The sequence below is a fragment of the Mesoplodon bidens genome (genome assembly GCF_964165515.1).
Source record: "Mesoplodon bidens genome assembly, chromosome: 11".
Classification (NCBI taxonomy): domain Eukaryota; kingdom Metazoa; phylum Chordata; class Mammalia; order Artiodactyla; family Ziphiidae; genus Mesoplodon; species Mesoplodon bidens.
The window spans coordinates 44,178,950-44,200,402 of record NC_138167.1 but is presented as its reverse complement, the minus strand read 5'-3'; the positions used below and the strand labels follow the sequence as shown (position 1 = coordinate 44,200,402).

At 47.4% G+C, this 21,453-nt stretch overlaps 2 protein-coding genes and 1 pseudogene across 5 annotated transcripts in view; all 3 read left to right on the top strand.

The window, feature by feature from the left end:
- The window catches only part of SP1 (Sp1 transcription factor), a 41,597-nt gene extending 37,234 nt beyond the window's left edge, over positions 1-4,363 (top strand). The window contains exons 5-6 of the mRNA XM_081249021.1: positions 780-979; positions 2,264-4,363. Of these exons, the coding sequence (XP_081105147.1) occupies positions 780-979; positions 2,264-2,577 (514 nt within the window). The 3' untranslated portion in view covers positions 2,578-4,363. The remainder of the gene's footprint in view (positions 1-779; positions 980-2,263) is intronic.
- On the top strand, positions 1,015-2,196 carry LOC308625103 (actin-related protein 2/3 complex subunit 3-like; annotated as a pseudogene). The gene has a single exon. The product of its transcript is annotated as an actin-related protein 2/3 complex subunit 3-like (transcript).
- A 9,435-nt stretch (positions 4,364-13,798) lies between the features above and the next one.
- On the top strand, positions 13,799-20,034 carry AMHR2 (anti-Mullerian hormone receptor type 2; the record flags this gene model as incomplete). 3 transcript variants are annotated; one of them, XM_081249512.1, is made up of 11 exons in its annotated part: positions 13,799-13,862; positions 14,165-14,347; positions 14,613-14,804; positions 15,079-15,153; positions 15,311-15,441; positions 15,557-15,787; positions 17,337-17,451; positions 17,594-17,766; positions 17,957-18,104; positions 18,272-18,408; positions 19,306-20,034. In XM_081249512.1, 11 exons carry the CDS (start codon positions 13,811-13,813, stop codon positions 19,513-19,515), a joined length of 1,647 nt encoding a protein of 548 aa, XP_081105638.1. The 3 variants fall into 3 exon arrangements, with proteins under 3 accessions (XP_081105638.1, XP_081105636.1, XP_081105637.1); XM_081249510.1 differs by lacking the exon at positions 19,306-20,034 and having other exon boundaries at positions 13,814-13,862; positions 18,276-18,412; XM_081249511.1 differs by lacking the exons at positions 17,957-18,104; positions 18,272-18,408 and having other exon boundaries at positions 13,814-13,862.
- Positions 20,035-21,453: the final 1,419 nt, after the last annotated feature.

The following is a 21,453-nucleotide window of genomic DNA, read 5'->3' as shown; positions in this document are numbered from 1 at the left end:
CTGGACCAGGGCTCGAACCCGTGTCCCCTGCATTGGCAGGTGGATTCTTAACTAGTGTGCCACCAGGGAAGCCCTCTTTTCAGCTTTTAATCTTTACTGTTTGGCTCTTGACCTTTATTCTAGGAGAAAAGTTCTATAGTTGTAAAATATTATGTTTTCTTTAAAGTTCTCCACCAAGTGCGTAAATGGAGAGACGCATTGTTCATTAAGTAAGTTCCCAGCCAAAAATATCACCATGTCACCATATATTCACAGTAGTTCTCATGGAAAATGCTTGTATTGAGACTTAACTTCCAGAAAAATATAAGAAAATTCCTCTCACATTTCACAAGTCACGTTGAAAATGATTATCTCTTCAAACATCAAACATCCGAGTCAACTAAAGATTTATCTTTTGATACTAAAGAGAGGGCTTTTTTTTTTTTTTTTTTTTTTTTTTTTTTTTTTTTTTTTGCGGTATGCGGGCCTCTCACTGTTGTGGCCTCTCCCGTTGCGGAGCACAGGCTCCGGATGCGCAGGCCCAGCGGCCATGGCTCACGGGCCCAGCCGCTCCGCGGCACATGGGATCCTCCCAGACCGGGGCACGAACCCGCATCCCCTGCATCGGCAGGCGGACTCTCAACCACTGCGCCACCAGGGAGGCCCGAGAGGGCTTTTTTTTAAAAAAAATAAAAGTTTGGATTAGTTTTGAGTGGATCCAGTAATTATGATGGATACTTTGTGATTTTTTAATTTTTGTCTCTAGAATGAATGATGAATAGTTGTGTTCTCACTTCCAGGGGCTCTGGGGATCCTGGCAAGAAGAAACAGCACATTTGCCATATGCAAGGCTGTGGCAAAGTATATGGCAAGACCTCACACCTACGGGCGCACTTGCGCTGGCATACAGGCGAGAGGCCATTCATGTGTACCTGGTCATACTGTGGGAAGCGCTTCACACGTTCGGACGAGTTACAGAGGCACAAACGCACACACACAGGTGAGCAGGAACTTGGGGAAATGAGAGGTAGTAATAGACCAGAATAAAAAGACACAAAATAGCGCCGTGCTGTAACCTGATCCTCCTCATTGGGGTTGAAACCTGGGTGCCTCCAATATGCCGGCTTACCACTCTTCCCTCATGGACCCTGACACCACACTCATTGGAAACATGGCACTGTTGCCTGTCAGAAGTCAGTTCAAAGGACCCACTCCTAGAGAGACAAAAGATACAGATATTGTGGATGAAGCTATCTATTACTTCAAGGCCAATGTCTTCTTCAAAAACTATGAAATTAAGAATGAAGCTGATAGGATCTTGATACATATAACTCTCTACATTTCTGAGTGTCTAAAGAAACTCAGAAAATTGCAATTCTAAAAGCCAAGGCGAGAAAGAAATGTATACATTGGGAATCATTAATTTTCCCCTTCCTGGAGAGCCTGGTTTTCCACTTAATGCAATTTACGCCAAACCTGCAAACAAACAGGAAGATGAAGTGATGAGGGCCTACTTAAAACAGCTGAGGCAAGAGACTGGACTGAGACTTTGTGAGAAAGTTTTTGACCCTCAGGATGATAAACCCAGCAAGTGGCGGACTCGCTTTGCGAAGAGACAGTTCATGAACAAGAGTCTTTCAGGACCTGGACAGTAAAGGGAGCCTTGGGCAGACACTGTCTCCACAGCTATGGGCAACATTTACAGCAAGATGTACACAGTTCTTTGCCTTTATTTTGTAAAGTTTTATACAGAGGAGAGAAGAGAGTATGTCTTTACTAAAAGAGCTCTTTATCAAGAATTTGGGGTTGGGGGCTGATTTGAAATTTCCGCAGTATTAAGCTGATGCTTGATGAGTAATAATAAAGAAATTTCTCACATTTCAAGTCAAAAAAAGAAAAAGACAAAATATATCTATGAAATAACTAAAATTTCTGAGCAACTTATGTTTGAAACTGAATGTATGGATCATGAATGGAATTGGAGTTAATCTGGAAAACCCTTAAGAAGGAAGGAGCTAGCTTTTGAGTGGGATTTTGAAGGTCCTGCCTTACTTTTCTGCTATACTCCTTCCTTTCTGAGTACTCCCCAGCCTTTACTTATTTTTTGTTCCCCCAAAAGGCAAAAGATAGTCACCAGGTTTTTCTCCTTCTAGGACTAGCTTTTTTTTTTCCTTCTAGGACTAGCTTTATCCTGCCTTATATAGTTTGAAAGCAGTGAATTGGACAAGGTACCACTACATCCTGAGATGTGAGTTTCTCATCTTCTTTCTCTTCCTTTACCTAGGTGAGAAGAAATTTGCCTGCCCTGAGTGTCCCAAGCGCTTCATGAGGAGTGACCACCTGTCAAAGCATATTAAGACCCACCAGAATAAGAAGGGAGGCCCAGGTGTAGCCCTAAGTGTGGGCACTTTGCCCCTGGACAGTGGGGCAGGTTCAGAAGGCAGCGGCACTGCCACCCCTTCGGCCCTCATCACCACCAACATGGTAGCCATGGAGGCCATCTGTCCAGAGGGTATTGCCCGTCTTGCCAACAGTGGCATCAACGTCATGCAGGTGGCAGATCTGCAGTCCATTAATATCAGTGGCAATGGCTTCTGAGATCAGGCGCCCGGGGCCAGAGACATATGGGCCATACCCATCAACCCTGGGATGCAAGGTAGCATGGGTCCAAGAGACATGTGGGAGAGAGAGCCATGAGGCATTAAAAATGCATGGTGGTGGGAAGAATTGGGGGAGGGATACAAGAGAAGAGATGGGGTCCTGGCATCCACCTGTATCATCAGTACCTCCTTGAAGTGGGAAACATTAGTGAAAGTTCTGTTGGTGCCACCCTTTGATGCGCATTTATGACCCCAAACAGTTTCTTAACACTTCTTACCCCAGCCTCCACTTCCTGCATTTCCCTTCTCAGCTCCCCCATGATGGATCCCCCCCTTTTCCTAAAGCCATCATGCCTTGATAAATATATATGATCATTGAAATACTTTTTAACAAAAAACAGATTCTATATTATATATATATATATATATAAAAGATATATAGAGATGCATTTGCAGGGGTTGGCTGGGAGGAGGAAGGAGACCATTCTGTGACCAAAATAACTTGGTCATTTTTTTTTTATATTGCCTTATTTCCTTATGGCTGAGCCTTGTTGTGACACATCAAGATTTTCTATAGATGTTGTCTTGGCTTCCCACCAGATTAAGCATTTATATGCTCTGCTTTTAGTTTATATATACATACATAATGTTTTCCTTTCTTAATTTTGTCTTTTAATTTGGGATCAGCTTCTTGCACTCCTTCCTTGACTCAACCATTTCTGTCTCCCCTTCTCTCACCTGATCGCTTCATGCTTTGTTTTTGGTAGTGGTCCCTGGATGAGGCACTTCTGTCATTCTTTTAAAGTCCTTAGTCCCAGCAGCAGAATAGAGAAGCCTTGAAGCTCAGGCAAATGCTTGAGGTAGCTGTGAAGAGAGTGTTCAAAATACTACTGACGCAGGCACCCTCTTGGCGCTGGAGAGTCAAAGGCACCTCTCTCTTCATTAGCTGCTCTAAGCATCAAGAATCAGAAGTCCTTCTATGGAATTGTACAAGAGACCCTTTGAAGGTTATAATCTGGGATCAGTTTACATAAACTGTGAAAAGATGGTCAAATAATAGGTAGGGGCTTTCAATAGGAAAATGATGTGCTCAGAAGCGGAAGTGACTCAAGTAGTCCAGTTCAGGAGTTAGTGGATTATTTGGACCTTTATACAACTGTCTTCCAAGGTAGCTCTCAGCTTTGATGTGTGGGCTTCTGAGTTCACATTCTAAAAGGAAATACACTTCCTCTTTTGAACGTCCCCGGTAGTTTCTTTCCCATTGTTATTAAGGAGCATCAGCCAGTGAACCTGTTCTGGGTTTCCATTCTGCAAAACTCCAGAGCATGGACCAGTGGCAAGGCAGTGGTTCTTTGATCTTTTCCCTTAACTCTTCCTTGGGTGGTTCCTAAGGGGAAAGGAAGCACACACCATCATGGGAATGATAGCCCAGAACAAAAAAGAAATCTTGTCTACCACTGTGGTTTATAGGAGAGATCAGGAAAAACCATCCTGCTTTCTCCGTGGCCTGATTGCTGAAGAGACTGATCCAAAAATTATAGCGGCAGGGAACTCTTAGTGCATTTGGCACTGAGATTTAAATGCAACCAGAGTTGTCCTCAAGGCCCAGCCATTAAAACATTGTCTCTCTCGACCTTCTGGTATCTTGTCAGAGAGCTTTTCACTGTGAGGAAGTGTGGAAATGGCTGTGTGTATGTGTGTAATCTGTTAGGTTGGGGATAGGTTTTCTGTTAGCCAATACTATAAGAGACCTGCAATAAAAAATTACCCTAATCTGATAGAAAGTGAAGTGTTTGTGTATGACTGTGTGTGAATGTGTGTTTGTGCCTGTATATATCTACACGCAGATGAGAAATTAATATTTGAAATTGTTGGAAAATAAATTCAGATCAAATGCCTTTCATGCCCATTACCTAGAAATCTATCTTAAAACCTGGGTATGTTCCTGAGGTCATTTCTTTGCTTTTGCTAAATTAGTTACAATTATGAATGGGAGATATTCTACTGCACTTTTAAAAGAAGAAACTATTTTTGTGTTTGAAAGTGAAACCAACATCCAGATCTATAGCAGAGTCCTAGTTCCTTTCATGAATCTATTTAGCTTGACTACAAATAGATGATCCTATAATTCTACTATATATTTTATATAAAATCTATCCAAATTAGGGTTTGGGTAAGTTTGTGTTGTTGTTTAACCTGAAATACAATAACAACATTCTAAACAAAAGTTTACTCCATTTGGTCCTTTCTCTGCAGACTTAATACTGTTTTTAACACAGGAAGTATTGCAAGGAACTTTTCCCCAGATCAAATTCTATTAATAACTGAAGTAGAAGTTATCCATGCCCAGCCACTTATCGCACCCTTTGTTCCCTCTGAAAGGCAGAACTCAGAACCTGTTATTTTATGTGTGTAATCATGTTCATAGGCATCTTCTGGAGGAAAGGGGCAGGATAACTCACTGAAGTGTGTAGTATTTCGCTAGAGCATTTCAAGGAATGGAATCTTCCCCAGTATGAAGTTATTAGATATAAACTAGCTTAATGATGCTGAAGCCTACAAGCTTTTAGAAGGTTATTTGATGATGTTTTTCTTTGGAATGGAATGCTGGTTTACCCTCAACTCCATTCATTAGCACGAGTGAATTTATATCCAGTTCTTTTCCACTTGCCCTATTTCCTCACCACGGAAGCGCCAGATCCAGTATCTTGTTTGGCCCTAAAACTGAAGCAGCTTCTGCTTTTGTCTCCCAGCAGCAAAGTCACTCAGTCTTTTCCACAGGAAGTTAGGAGCCCACATTCCTTGAGTCAGGAGTTTATTGATGAAAGTCCCTTTCCCTGAAATTTTTGCCAGAAGAAATTAATGTAACTGACAGGCTATTGATTCTAAATTTTTTTCAAGAGTTGCTTTTTTATTTAACTTTTTAATGACCAAACCTTGTGGGGTGGGGGGTGCCCAGAGGAGTGGTAATATTATTCCCTTGTCCGTTCAGGTTGCCCAGTCACATTTATCTGCTTATCATTTGACTGTCTGACTTTTTACCCAGAGCAGTAACAACCCACACCATCTTCCTTCAGGGACTTCCCAGCTGGCACCCTGTTTGTGGGTGCTATGCAGAATGCAATTTAACAGACATTTCTCAGAGTTCAGAATAGATAGAAGAACTCTTGATCCCAGAAAGTATAGACTGAAGTGTGGGGTAAAGATTATGATTGGGGGAGGGCTAGAGACAAAGGCTGTAAATTACTATGGCTGATTGATTTTATTTCTACTATATACATATATATATTTTTTGCTTTTGTATATCCTATATAGGAAACTAAGCATTGTATTTTTTTAACAAATCTGAGAAAGCACTATGAACTGCAGATATTTGACTTCAGAATATATTTTGTATTGTTAATATCTTCACATTGTGTGAATACTGGAAGCTGCAGATCTTTGCTAGGACGCAATAAATTTATATACCTTTTGAGGGGTTCTTCTGAGGGTATTAATCAGGCCCCTCTTGTGCTTTGGGGGAGCCCTGGTGCTAGTTACTTAAAGTTTTCATTCAATTGTCAGTACCCTGATGCCTTTTGGACCTTGGGATCAGATCAAAGGAGTTCTGATCCAGGTACCAAGGAAATGAGGATAGTCTAGCTGCCTCAAGTGAGGGGCCCTTTGCGTAACTCCCCTTTCCCCTCTTCAAAGCTGAGTAGCCTGTTGGAGTTGGGAGGAGAAATGTGAACTCTCAGAGTTTCATCTCCCGTAGAAGAGAGCCAGTAACTTATGTGCAAGGATGAAAGGTGGCAGCAGTAGCTTTGGGGAAAGGGAGGAGGATATGGCACGTCTCCAACCCGGAAAACAGTGCTTTTGAAAACTGCTGATAAAGTATGGGGAGGTTACTCCTTTTGTTCAGGAGCCTGTGTGCTCTCTGGTGCCTCTCTTGGCTCTACTCCTGGGGTACAGACCTCATCTAGGAGGATGAGCAGACCAGCTTTGAGGTTGACCTGTTTCTTTTCTTTGTCTGCCTTCCCTAAACACCAGCCCCCAGGAGGACATTAAGCAGCCTTAAGCTTAAATTCCTACTCCCTCTTCCAGATTTAGCTCACTTGCCTCAGATTGGAGTCGGGGAAAGGGAAAAAAAAATGGGAGTCCCTGGCTTTATTCCCCTCCTAGGTCTTCTCTAATTTGACTTCCCCGAACCCAAAAAGATTTCCTCCCCAATGTTCATTTGAGGGAAATGAGTATTTTGTCCCATTTTCTCCTTTCCTCATTATCAAACAGCCCCAGCCTTCCATGTCCCTGCTGAGCAAGAAAAGGCATGGTGATTGTCCCTCAGCTCCCTTCAGTATCCGAAAAAAATGCATAACATAAGGGGCTGAGGCTGCCTGTGGTGAGGACCTTGTTGATACCTCTCCTGGGGTGTGTGTTTTCCCTTTCTCACCTTCAGGAATTACACTGTGCCTTCTCCACAGAGGAATGGGATTCTACCCAGACCCCCACTTTCCCAGCAGCTGCTCTTGAACAGTGTGCGCAAGGGCAAGTCTTCATATTTCTGATCACGCCTTTCTCCCATTGGCATCCCATAGCTTTCACCTAGAGTCTAGGGCACAAAGATTTTGGGAAAACATGCTGAGGTTGACCTGAGGAGACCACGTCTACACACACCAATGGCAGCTGCTCCAGGGCCTGCTTCTTCTTCCCGAGTCTCTCCTCCTCTGGGAGGGAGGGGCAGTGCTCCAGTCTCTGGTGCCTAAAACAAATTTATTTCTCTCTCTTAACACTGTCAATAACCAGTCTCCATACCACTGTTGCCTTTTTTAAATCTCTTAATAATCTCATGCTGTGTTTGTTGTTGGTTCCAATCCAATTATCACCGGGGCTGTGTGGGGAAATAACTTAAATGCTCTCTCATCTTTCTTGCTCTTTTTTCCCCTTGATCTTGTGTATGTATGATGCTAATCTCTTGTCTTAGTTTCTTCCTGCTCTTTTGTATCTTCCTTTCTTGTCTCCCCCCTTACCTTTTGTCTCTGGGTGTTTTGGGGCTTTTTTTTTTTTTTTCCTTTTTGTACAAAGATTAGTTCAATGTAGTCTGTAGCTCCTTTGTAAACCAATTAAAAAAAAGTTTTTTTAATAAAAAGCCATGTCTCTGGTGTGTTGAGAGGATTGGGAATGGGGAGAATATGGTTATAACTTCATATACTAAACCCAGCAAAGGTTTCCAGCTACACTGTTGTTACATACATGTTAATCAGTGCAGTTGTCCTACACTTAACTCCCGGGTAAAGAGTTTTATGACCAAATCAGTGTGCCACGACTACATATAAATGTGGAGGACCCAGAGGAACAGGGGCAGGCCCAACTTTTTTTTTATTTAGCTTTTTATTCGAAATAATTTTAAGTTCAAAGGAAAGTTGCAAAGATGGTACAGAGGGTTTCTATATGCCCCTTCCCTAGTTTTCTCCATTGTTAACACTGTCATGGTACATTGTCAAAATTAAGAAACTGACACTGGTACATTACTTTAGCTAAATCCCAGGCTTTATGGGCTTCATCCATTGTTGGCCTTTTTCTGTTCCAGGGTCTATTGCAGGATACCACGTTGCATTTAGCTGATATGTCTCCCTAGTCTACATCCGTTTTTTTTTTGAGCACTTTCTTTCTTTCTGATACACAAGATGCTTCAGGCTCATACTGTATTTTCCCTGCCCCAGCCCTAGATCAGCCATTTCTCCAAGGAGCCTTTGTTCTTTTTATTGGAGAATGGTATTTAGAAACCAAGATCTAGCTCCAACATATTTTACGTTCAGTTAATACCAACCTGTGTCTAAAATGATCGAATCTGGATTATGGCCCCTTGAAACTGAAATTGAAGTTATTTTGACAGCCTTTCCTATTTCCCATCAGCCTATACCTTTACTTCCCTTCCTACCTCTCTAAGAATCCTTGGTTGCTTGTTTATATATAGCTGCCAGCATTCTTGATTATTTTTGGTCATTTGATTCCCTATGTCAGTTTTGTCAATCACTCAGCCAGCCAGTTGATTTCCTTATGTAGCCATTAGCAATATAACATTTTAATATTTGACTTTATTGGAGGTTTTTTTTTGGGGGGGAGTGTTTATTTTTTGGCTTTGGAGCCTTAAGTGGGCCTTTAATAGTTGTGCCAGCTATTCAGTCAGTAAACATTTATTGAGCCCTTACTGTGTGCTAGGTTGAGGATAAAAAATGAAATAAGACAAGCCCTGCTATCAAGTACTTCATAGTCTGGTGAGTGAGACATACCATTAATTGCAAATTTCCCAATCCTGACCCCAGTTTTCAGCAGGTGATTTGCTTCCTGTTTCATGAAACAGCAGCATCAATTTCCTCAGACTTCCCTCTCTTCTGTCTAACAAACATCTAGGTACTCACCAGTGCCAGTTTACCCCCTTCTCTCTTCTGAGAGAAATATTTTTCCTTTGCAAGCCAACCCTGCCACTTGTGCTCTCAACCTTGTTTTCTTTAACTTCTTTTTGTTCTTTGTTTCGATAGTATTTTCTCCTTTTATCTTCAGTCTCTCCTGGGTCCCCTTTTGTCAGCCTATAAACATGTTAAAATCTGCCTCCCTGCTCCCCACCCCCCATTTTTAAAAACCTGTGCTTCCTCTTCAAGCTGCTGATCTGATTCTTAACATTTCCAAAGTTAGTGAAAGTAGTTTACATTTAATTTTTCTCTTTTATTCACCTCTCAGTCCACTTTGTTAAGCACCTATCGTTTACCAAATTTTTTTTTTTTTTGGCGGTATGCGGGCCTCTCACTGCTGTGGCCTCTCCCGTTGTGAAGCACAGGCTCCGGACACGCAGGCTCAGCGGCCATGGCTCACGGGCCCAGCCGCTCCACGGCATGTGGGATCTTTTCCGGACCGGGGCACGAACCTGTGTCCCCTGCATCGGCAGGCGGACTCTCAACCACTGCGCCACCAGGGAAGCCCCCAAACTTTTTCTTATCAATAGCAGCGCCCTGGTTGCCTGCTCAGGTGGTCTTTCAGTCCTTAGCCTCTTAGACCTCTTTGCAACAGTGTGTGTCTTAGTGCTTTCTTCCCACTGAGTGTGAAACTGAGGCACTTCTGGTTTTCCTTCAACCTTTCTATTTGTTTTAGTCTCCTTCATAGCCAGTTCTTCCTCTGTCCCTGAAATACTGCTGTTCCCCATCCTGGGTCCTTTCCTTACTCTTCACCCCTAAACAAGTTGCATCCATTCTTTATCTATTACATACATTTTAATGACTCCCAAATCAAAATGCCTCACTTTTTTCTCATCCTGGCAGCCTGCTTAGTGGACATTTTCATCTGGATGTCCCACAGATAAACTCAACATGTAAGAAAGAAAAATAAACCTTTGTGTTCCTCACCTCACTTAACAGGATTACTACTCCTTGATCACTTATGCTTGAAACCTCAGAATCATCTCTTTTTTTTTTTTTTTTTTTTTTTTTTTGCGGTATGCGGGCCTCTCACTGTCGTGGCCTCTCCCGTTGCGGAGCACAGGCTCCGGACGCGCAGGCCCAGCGGCCATGGCTCACGGGCCCAGCCGCTCCGCGGCATATGGGATCCTCCCAGACCGGGGCACGAACCCGTATCTCCCGCATCGGCAGGCGGACTCCCAACCACTGCGCCACCAGGGAGGCCCTCTTTTTTAAAATATTTATTTGGCTGCATCGGGTCTTAGTTGCGGCATGTGGGATCTTTCGTTGCAGCACTCGTGGGCTTCTTTCTAGTTGTGGCGCAAGGGTTCCAGAGCTTGCGCACTCAGTAGTTGCAGCGTCCAGTCTTAGTTGCCCTGCAGCATGTGGGATCTTAGTTCCCCACCAGGGATTGAACCCGTGTCCCTTGCATTGGAAGGTGGATTCTTAATCACTGAACCATGAGGGAATTCCCCTCAGAATCATCTTTTAATTCTGCCTTTCATCTACCAACATTCATTTGATTACCAATCCTGTCAATTACCAATACTGGGTATCTCGGTACTTCCCTGGTGGCGCAGTGGTTAAGAATCCGCCTGCCAATGCAGGGGACACAGGTTCGAGCCCTGGTCTGGGAAGGTCCCACATGCTGTGGGGCAACTAAGCCCGAGCACCACAACTGCTGAGCCTGCGCTCTAGAGTCTGCGAGCCACAACCACTAGCCCGCGTGCCACAACTACTGAAGCCCACGCGCCTAGAGCCGGCGCTCCGCAACAAGAGAAGCCACTGCAATGAGAAGCCCGTGCACTGCAAAAAGGAGTGAAAAGTAATGAAAAGTAGCCCTTGCTCGCCGCAACTAGAGAAAAGCCCACACGCAGCAACGAAGACCCCACACAGCCAAAAATAAATAATAAATAAATAAATACAGTGTATCTCAATTTTTCCCCGCTTCTATTTATTTTTTGGGGGTGGGGATTGTGGATTTTTTTTTTTTTTTTTTTTTGGTCTCACCGAGCGGCTTGCAGGATCTTAGTTTCTTGACCAGGGATCACACCTGGGGCCCCCTGCAGTGGAAGCGTGGAGTCCTAACCACTGGACCTCCAGGGAATTCCCTCCCTCTTTTTTTTTTAATTGACATTGTCCTAGTACTCACCCTGGCTACTGCTTAGGTCTTGTAACTGATCTCCCTTCTTCTGGTCTCCCTGAGCCTCAGTCATCCATCTTCCACTTTGCCACCAGACCCCTGTGTAAAATCCTTTGCTTTCAGGAAAAGTCTACACTTTCCAGTCTGGTCCCAGTCTATCTCTAGTCACGATTCTCTGCTTCATATCTCATACCCCTTTTTCCTGCTCAATCTCCCCAGCCCCCAACACACCACCATACACACTTTAGGTTCTTACCTTTATTCTTGCTGCCTTTATTTTTGCTGTTCCCTTGGCCTGTAATAATCAGCCTCCTTTTGTTTTCAGTGTGTTTACCTTGAGACAATTTAAATATCGCTTTTGCTATGAAACCTCTGGGCACCCTTCTTCCCTTGTCTTCTATGCCCTGAACAGAATTAGCTTGTTTGATCTTTCTGCTTGTATAGCCCCTTGTTCATACCCCTAGCTTGACACAGTTTTCTGGTTGCTTATTGATATATTTTCCTGCCTTTCTAGACTATGAGTTCCTGGAGGGCGGTAATCACATGTACCTTTGTAGGTCCAACACTTAATGGAACACCTTTTTAAGACTAGGACCTAACATTTTATAAATTGAATAAACAACTCACTTTAGCCTTGTCATCAGTGGGGTCAAAGGTAAATTATTGGGCCACTGCAGACTTTAATCGGAGGATCCTGATGAAGAGCTTTGTGTATGTGGAATCCAGGAAGCCTTTCTTCTATGCTGAAGTTCCCTCTCGGGACCTTCCTAATCCCCCAGCTCTCAAATCCTTACCCCTTCTCTCACCACCTCAACCCTAAACTCTGACTGCCAGTTCCTGTAAACCTGACTGGAACATTTCTGTCTTAAGAGTATTTATCCAAGGCTTTGGGTGAGGAGACTTTGCCTTCCTGCCTGATCCTTACCTTGCTCTCCTCTGGAGGAGAGTCTCCTGAGACACTCCTGACACAAGAAACTATCTTACCTTCAACTCCTCCCCTCAGTCCGAGACTTACTGATCTGGGAGCTGGTGAAGGAAGATAGTTGTAACTAAGTACAACATTCCACCTCACTGGACTCCCAAAAGGACCCAGGAGGGGATGGGCAGCTATCCACCAGCCTCTAAGCCCTGGTCATTCCTCCAGCTGCTGCTTCACACTACTGGAGCTTTTACCCTCTCATGCAGCCTCCCCGGGAGAAAGGCTCCAGAATCAAAGAGTACTCAGGCCCTCAGCCCTGATCTAAGCCAGACCATCCCCAGAAAGGGTTTCCAGGCAGCCACCAGGGGAACAGAAGGTTAGGAAAACAGGGAACCAGTCTCCTCTGGCTCTAATTCTCATGGGAGGCAGCTGCTCTGGTTTCCCTTATTCTGAGCAGTAATCTGGTGGAGTTGGACACCTCTTTTCTCTCGACAGCAGCACAAGCTATAGACCTCTCTCCTTCCATCTCCATGCTGACATTCCCTCTACACACCCTGTGCCCTCTCTTCACATTTTACAGTTCTTGCAGCTTAATAGATATTGGAGATGTACTACGGACATTAGTCATCAGAGGACGCCCTTTCTGCCACCTCACTGTGTCCCCGAGTTTCTCCTATGTCTGCTGACCTCTGGTGGTGATAGTTTGAACTGTATCTTTTTCTAGTTAGTGGCCTGCTCACAGGTATTGATGCACATTTTCTCAATCCATATTCAAATATTCAAATACTGTGTTAAATGGAAATATTTTTTTATTGCCGAATTTTGTATTTTCTTTCCGGCATCATGGCATAAGTGAAAAGGACAGGGCCTGGGCTTTAGAGTCAAACTTAACAAGGTGCAAATCCTAGCTGTGCTATTTCCTAGCAGAGTGACCTTGGGCAAGTTACCTAAATTCAGCTTTCTTACCTCTAAAGTGAAAATAATAATAAATAGCTCAATGGGGGAATTAGATGAGATAATTGTAAAATTCATAGCCCTAGCTGTGCCCTAGCACGTAGGTGGTCAATAAAAGTTTGTTACCTTTTCAATAATGGTGATGTATTTAGTGTGTGACTCAATGTGATTTTTTAAAAAATTTTGATGACATAAAATTTACCATCATACCTATTTTCAATGTGATTTTTAAAAAAAACTGAGTAATTTTATACAACCACTTTTGTGACTCTTGAGTTTGGAAAATTAGGTCTACTCTAGTATAGGCTGTGAAGCCTCTCTGTGCCCAGGGGACTGCAGATCTGAGCCCGGAAAATAAGGGCTAGAAAGGCTCTTGGGCACAGCTGAATGGCTCTGAGCACTTGACCTCTCTTTGGTTTCCAGCCTGGGAAGGGCTGACAGGATCCAGCATTTTGTCCTAGGGTCAGCAAAGGGCAGAGGTTTGAAATTAGGCATTGCTGGGTTCTCAGCGGGACCACTAAGGCGCCCTCCTCCCACTTTACAGAGAAAAGAGGAGGTGGCTGAAGAGAGGAAGACACGAGATTGGTTCTCTGCTCCTCCCTCTCTCTCCCTGCTTCTCCCCACACCCATCCTCTCCCCCTCAGCAGCCGTCTCCCCCACAGAGACTGGGAAGAGGGAGGGGGTGGAGTTGGGGACTGAAGGATCAGCAGCCCCACGGTGCCCTGCATCTGAAGGAAGCTCTGGCCAGGGGCAGCCGTGTTGGTTCATGCTCCCCCCCTCCCACTGCATGATGCTGGGGATTCTGGGGCTTTGGACACTGCTTCCCACAGCTGTGCAAGGTAAGTGTCTACAGGGAGGAGCAGGGTCCTTCCACCTACCCATTAAAGGAGGGGGCACTTGAAGCAGCAGCCACCCCTTTGAAAGAGTGGTGATGGGGTGGGCAAGTGAAGGTGATGGGTACAGCTATGGGTCCCCTTGGTGGGGGGTCAGGTTCCAGGCCTCTGCTGACCCTGTTTCCTCCTGTGGCTTTACCAGGCTGGCCCTGGGATATAAAACGTGTTTTGTCTCTCTTTGGCTGCTGTTTTTGCCCCTGCATTCACTCTCATCTTGAACCCTCCCCTCTCCTTACCCTGGGCCGCAGCACCCCCGGGCAGGCGGACCTGTGTGTTCTTTGAGGCCCCTGGAGTGCGGGGAAGCACCAAGAATCTGGGGAAGCTGCTAGACGCAGGACCAGGGCCCCCCAGGGTTATCCGCTGCCTCTACAGCCGCTGCTGCTTTGGGATCTGGAACCTGACCCAAGACCAGGCACAGGTGGAGATGCAAGGTGAATATGGCACAGCACATGGCAGGCGATAGCCAGTGGGGGAGAGAGGCACATCCTGGGTGGGTTGGGGGGGGGTGGCAGCTGAGGAGAGGAGTAGAAAGGGAATGTGTGGAGGGAAAGAAAAGCCCGTAAGAAATGGAAGGGACGCCTCTGATAGAGAAGGGACTCCCTCCGTGTTCCCAGACCCCGTTATGCTCACTCGTACACTCTTTCTCTCTCTCTCTCGCCCCCTTTCTCTCCTCTTCTCCCAATCCCATGCCATTAGGATGCCGAGACAGTGATGAGCCAGGCTGTGAGTCCCCCCACTGTGACCCGAGCCCCCGAGCCCATCCTAGTCCCAGCTTTACTCTCTTCACCTGCTCCTGTGGCACTGACTTCTGCAATGCCAATTACAGCCATCTGCCTCGTCTGGGGAGCCCTGGGACACCTGGTTCCCAGGGTCCCAAGGCCATCCCAGGTAGCTACCCAGGATGCTGGAGCCAGGTGGGGGCTGGAACCCAGGTTAGAATGAGAGGTAGAACCAGGGCCAATTCTCACTCTACCCCCGCCCCCCGCAACCCCGTCCCAAGCTTCCCTCCTCCTGGCCTTGAGAAGTTGGTTGCCCTGGTGACTGGGAGATAAGGGGGCTTGTGACCAGGGTGGGGGCGGGTGGAGAAGCAACTTCTCTGAGGAGCAAAGAACACGATTTGGGACAGGGCTCATCCAGCCCGCGTTCTTGCCTTAACGTCCAGGCGAGTCCATCTGGACAGCACTGGTGCTGCTGGGGCTGCTTCTTCTCCTGCTGCTGCTGAGCAACATCGTCCTGGGTATTCATCTGCCCCACCCCTCCCTTGTGACCCCAACACACTGTCCCAGTGCTCTGACCCCTCTCCAGGCTCCCCTGACCCCCATCACTTCCCACAAAGCCCCCTTCCCAGTCTCTATACCCGGGCACCCCGGCCCTAAGGCTCTTCTCTGCCTCAGCCCTGCTACAACGGAAGGCCTGCCCAGTGCACAGTGGGCCAGAGCCAGGGCCAGAGCCGGAGCTGGAACCACACTCAGGCAGGGACTGGAGTGCCGAGCTGCCCGAGCTGCCCGAGCTGTGCTTCTCCCAGGTGTCCGGGGAGGGTGGGCGGCGGGCTCCTCTGGGCGCTCTCGGAGGGTGTGATGGGGAGGAAGCCTGGCTCTGCTCCTAGCTGGGGCCCACACCCAGCACCATGTCCTCACCAGGTAATCCGGGAAGGAGGTCACGCAGTGGTGTGGGCCGGCCGGCTGCAAGGCAAGCTGGTAGCCATCAAGGCCTTCCCCCTGAGGGCTGTGGCCCAGTTCCAAGCTGAGAGAGCATTGTACGGGCTGCCGGGCCTACGGCATGACCACATTGTCCGCTTGATCACCGCCAGCAGGGGCAGCCCTGGTCCCCTGCCCTGTGGGCCCCTGCTGGTACTGGAACTACACCCCAAGGTGAGTGCTGAGGAACGCATATGTGTGTGTTTGCCTGTGTGTGGGAAGGCGTCGGGGCGGGGTGCTGGATGGCAGCGAGGCCCTGTCCACGCTTATTCTTTTGCTTTATTCTTATTCTTTAGATTTCCTTTTCTGTAGAACATTAGAAGTGACTTGTATTGTTTTTACCTTTTATTATTATAAGCAGTACTTGCTAACGTTTTTGACTTACATTGACAAGAAAAGGGAGAAATCAAAACAATTCATATTCCCAACCTCAAGGAAAACCATTGTTAAAGAATTACCTCCAGGCATTCAACTAATGTTTATGAACTGTATGTCACACTTCCTGTGCTAGGAAAAACACACCCAGTCCCTGCCTTTCCAGATTTTATAGAGTAGTAGGGAAGCAGAAATGGATCAAGCAAACACAAAAAGAAGTGTAAAATGTCAAGCGTATTAAGTGCTGAAAGAAAAGGTACTACAAGAGGGACTTCCCTGGTGGCGCAGTGGGTAAGACTCTGTGCTCCCAATGCAGGGGGCCTGGGTTCGATCCCTGGCCAGGGAACTAGATCCCGCATGCGTGCTGCAAATAAGAGTTTTCATGCCACAAGTAAGAAGTCCCGTGCTGCAGCTAAGGAGCCCGCAAGATGCAACTAAAGGAGCCCACCTGCCGCAACTAAGACCCGGTGCAACCAAATAAATAAGTAATAAAAAAAAAAGAAAAGAAAAGGTACTATAAAAAAAGAATAAGGAGGATCATGAGCAAAAAGGATGAAGAGGAATCGGTAGGCAGGGGCCAGACCACACTGGCCTTGTGGGCCTGCTAAGGACGTGGGACTTTATCAGCACCTGTAGTTCCTTCACCTCTGAAATCTTGAATTCTGCAAAGTCCCTTCTTTGACCAATGTACCTCACTGCCTAGCTCAAAAATCACTGCTTTTTTAGTTTTGTTTGTTTGTTTACCTTTCCTGGCACACTGAAAGTGCTCAATAATGTTTGCAGAATGAGGGACTCTATTGCTCCTTTCCCTCCAATTCCCAGTTGCTCCCTGCCAGCTGCTCTCCTACCCAATGGCTCTCCCCATCCGCGCTCTGCTACAAGGTGACACCTCAGGCCAGGTGGTTCGCGAGGGTGCCCCACCTAACCCGCTCTGCCTCTTCTGTTTCTGTCTACACCCCAAGTCCTGTGAGGCAGTATGAGTTAGCTAAAGGTGAGTGATGCTGGAGTCAGACTGCTGAGGGTCAAGCTCTGCTACTCTCTTGCCCAGGGATTTCCAGCAAGCTCCTCATCTGTAAAACAGGAGTTCCTACCTCCCAGGGTTGTAATGAGGGCTACAGGAGGCCTGGCACGCAGTAAGTGCTTGGGACAGTTGAACTAGAGCTACTGTTTTTCCTGTCAATCCAACTGATGCACGTGCTCACTCCTCCACTGCCTGCTGCCTTGCCCTGGGTGTGTCGGTGTGTAAGTCTGCTGGGAGATGCAGGGGGATCAATTGATCTCTGCTCCCTGGGGTGGATCAGCCACCTCCAGCTTTGTGTGTCCCTCTCTTCTCTCTGCTTCTCCCCAGGGCTCCCTGTGCCACTACTTGGCCCAGCACACCAGTGACTGGGGAAGTTCCCTGCGGATGGCACTGTCCCTGGCGCAGGGCCTGGCGTTTCTCCATGAGGAACGCTGGCAGGATGGTGGGTGAGCTGGGGGCAGGAAGCCATGGGAGTCAGGAGCCACACCGCTGTTTCTGATTTTCCCTTAGCTTGGAGGGGAAGGATTGGGTCAAAAAGAGAAAGCAAGAAGATCCGTGTCCCTTCAACCTGGCTTCTCCCACAGGCCAATATAAACCAGGTATCGCCCACCGGGATCTGAGCAGCCAGAATGTGCTCATTCGGGACGATGGGTCATGCGCCATTGGAGACCTGGGCCTCGCCTTGGTGCTCCCTGGCCTCGCCCAGCCCCCAACCTGGGCTCCTACTCAACCCCGAGGCCCAGCTGCCATCATGGAGGTCAGTACTCTGGATAAGGGTGAGGCCCAGGACGCTGGTGGTGGTGCTGATGAAGATGTGACAAGAGTGCGGCAGCACCTATAGCACATGGGATGTTGCTGAGTCTAGTTGGGGGGTTGTTTGCATGGACCATTGTGTGGTGAGGATTGCCGTGGTGATGACTGTTGGCCCTCCATGCCTTATTGTCTAGGCTGGCACCCAGAGGTACATGGCACCGGAGCTCTTGGACAAGACTCTGGACCTACAGGACTGGGGCACGGCCCTCCGGCGAGCTGATGTGTACTCTCTGGCTCTGCTCCTGTGGGAGATCATGAGCCGCTGCCCAGATTTGAGACCCGGTAAGGATGGGTGTGACAGTGGCCTCACTCCCCCCATGCCCCACCCACCCATTCCAGACCCACCTACCTCCTGACCCAGGAGGCTCTTCCCTTCTCCCTCTTGGCCATTCCGCAAGAAGTCACCCCCTCGGGCTAGCTGACACCTAGCCCCATGTGCCTTTTCCCAGACAGCAGAACACCACCCTTCCAACTGGCCTATGAGGCAGAACTGGGTAGCACCCCTACCACCTGTGAGCTGTGGACCTTGGCAGTGGAGGAGAGAAGGCGCCCTCACATCCCATCCACCTGGTGCTGCTTTGCCACAGTAAGAGGCCACAGGCTGGTGGGCTGGGGACCTGGAGAGGCCTGGCATGGGCTTCAAGGACTTGTCCACCAGGACCAGCCTACCTACTCCTATCCCCTCTCATCTCCCACTCTCCTGGCTCATGGTCAGCTGGAGCTGGGCAAACTTGCTCTGAATCTCAGTTCATCCCCTTCCACCGTAAGTCTCACACAGCCCATTTCTGAGACACACACCTGCCTCTTGCTCAGTCTTGCCTTGTCCATCCCTCTTCTCTCCATCATCATTTTGTCCTGTCCCTCAGTTCCTTCCTCCAGGAAGCCCTCCTTGGCTTTGCTTCTGCCCTGAGCTCTGCCCCCAAGATGGCTCCTCTCCTAGTACACTGGAGCCCAACATTTAATCCAATAATTCCTCATGCTGTCCTATACATCTGTGTTTCTGCCATGACCCAATAAAAGCCAGAACTAAGTATGAAGGGTTAAAACAGTGGCCTAATAGTGAAATTTCAGGGTTTCGGAGGAAAATAGTTTCCTAACAGGAAGCCCATTCCTCTGCTACCTGATCTGAAGTTTCCACTGCACAAGTGTCTGTTGGGTTAGATAACAAAGGCCCAGGCATTGTTTGCAGAAGACCCTGATTGCCTGAGAGGAAGGAGAGTAATTTCCCATCAGCAGGGTAGGCCATTAATTAACCTGAATTAGCTCCTCAGAGGAAAAGGTGGACTCTTTGGAGAGAACCTGTCTCATGGGGAACAAGATGCAAAGGGCTGGATTTCAGTGAAGGGGAGGAAGAAGGCTCCAGGAAGGACCAGAACAAGAGTGTTGAGAACAGGGCCGTGATAGATACCTTTTAACCCTGGGAACACTCATGGGGCCACTCAGGGTCCTGGGGTAAAGCCTGCCTCCTGGTCATTCTTCCCAGGACCCTGGCGGCCTGAGAGAGCTCCTGGAGGACTGCTGGGATGCAGACCCAGAAGCACGGCTGACAGCTGAGTGTGTACAGCAGCGCCTGGCTTCCCTGGCCCGTCCTCAGGAGGCCCACCCCTTCCCACAGGGCTGTCCACGTGGCTGCCCACCTCTCTGCCCAGAAGACCGTCTCTCCACTCCTCCGCCCTGCCATTCTCCCTCGTAGGCCTCAGCTGAGTGTCTGCCACTTCAGTGTTCAGCAAGGCCCTTGTTCCAGAAATCCTCAACCTGCCAGTACCAGTTCTCATGTGTAAATATGCAGTTCATGTAGAGTCGGTGCACACAGAAACATAAATACGGTGATCAGGTGCCTGTCTGCTCTGCCTCGCCATGGCCCTTCCTACTTGCCAAATGCTTGGATGGATCCTTCCGTGGGTATCCAATCCACTGCTTCTGACCAGTGACTGGTGTGTGGGGGGGTATGCACAGGAAAGAGATAAAGTCAGCTTCCCCGACTCTATGTCCTGGTCCTGAGGCCTTCCTCCCTTCCAGTGATCCTGCACTCCTCCTGTCTCTCTCCTTTTCCTTCTCTTTCATAAGCCTTTATTTGGTGGAATCTCATACTGGCACTGGGAAAAGGGTGAGAGAGATGAAATTGCTGCTCTGAAACTACTCCGAGACCCACAGCTCATTTTGTTGGCCACCCATACAGTGTCCTGGGGCAGTATCCTCTCCTGAGGCTTGAGTGGGGAGGCCTCACAGAGCACAGGATGCTTGAGATGTGTCTTGAAGACCAGGAGTTTTCCAGGAGTGTTGGAGCAGTAGGACATTCCTGGCCCAGTGAGCTGTACTGTCATGTGGTGCAGTAAGAAACTGCAAGGAGGACTTCCCTGGTGGCACAGGGGTTAAGAATCCACCTGCCAATGCGGGGGATAGGGGTTCAATCCCTGGTCCGGGAAGATCCCACATGCAGCAGAGCAACAAAGCCCGTGCGCCACAACTACTGAACCTGCACTCTGGAGCCTGCGAGCCACAACTATTTAGCCTGTGCACCACAACTACTGAAGCCCATGCGCCTAGAGCCCGTGCTCTGCAACAAAGATAAACCACCGCACCGCAACGAAGAGTAGTCCCTGCTCACCGCAACCAGAGAAAGCCCACGCGCAGCAACAAAGACCCAACGCAGCCAAAAAAAAAAAAAAAAAAGATCTTAAGGGAATTGAGGGAATGCAGGAACAAAGCAAAAGCTGTCAAGAAACAATAGTTCAGGGATAAAACAGAGTCCTAATTCCTCCTCAAGGGGTATACATAACAATCTGACAAGTTCTGCAGGCTCCCACCAAGGTGGAGAATGGAATGATGATGTTCACCTTTTCTGACATTCATGACTTCAATCAACTAAAGCTTGGACTCGGTCACCCTTTGCCCCACTTCTATGCTGAATTTTCCTCTGCTCAAGCCCCTTCATGAATATGCATGTTACCCTTAGCTTAAAAATTCCCCAATTTTGCTGTTCAGGGAAACACTGCTTTGGGACAGATTCCCAGTGTTCTCCTTACTTGCTGCAAGCAATAAATCCTTCCTTCTTCTTCCTTCTTCTTTGGCTTGGTTGTGTCTTTTAGCTTGACACCTACCAAGAGGTGAACCCAGTTTTCAGGTAACAAGAGGTCATTCTCTCAACCACTACACTGTACTAAGTGAACTGTCCTATCTAGGGTCAGTCTCCTCATGTAAACTTGAACCCCTCTTTTCCTGGTCACAGGAATTTGCTCCTTCAGTTATCCCTTCTTTATCCAGCAAAAGCATTTTTTCTCTCTACTGGATTATACCTATCAGTTTACAAACATGATTTAAACTCTCCCATCTTAAAAAGCCCTTCCCAGACTGCCCATCCTCCCTTTTTTTTGCCCATTCTCTTATGATTACTGCTCCATTCCTCTGCTTCTTGTTTACCAACACTCCTTGGAAGAATTGCTTTTATTTACTGCCTCCACCTCTCACGTTTCGTTCTCTTCTCAATTCGTTGCAGGCAAAATTTCAGCCCTAGAATGTAATTAAAACCACTCTTAAAAAGTTCACTATTCTTGGGACTTCCCTGGTGGTGCAGTGGTTAAGAATCCACCTGCCAATGCAGGGGACACGGGTTTGATCCCTGGTCCAGGAA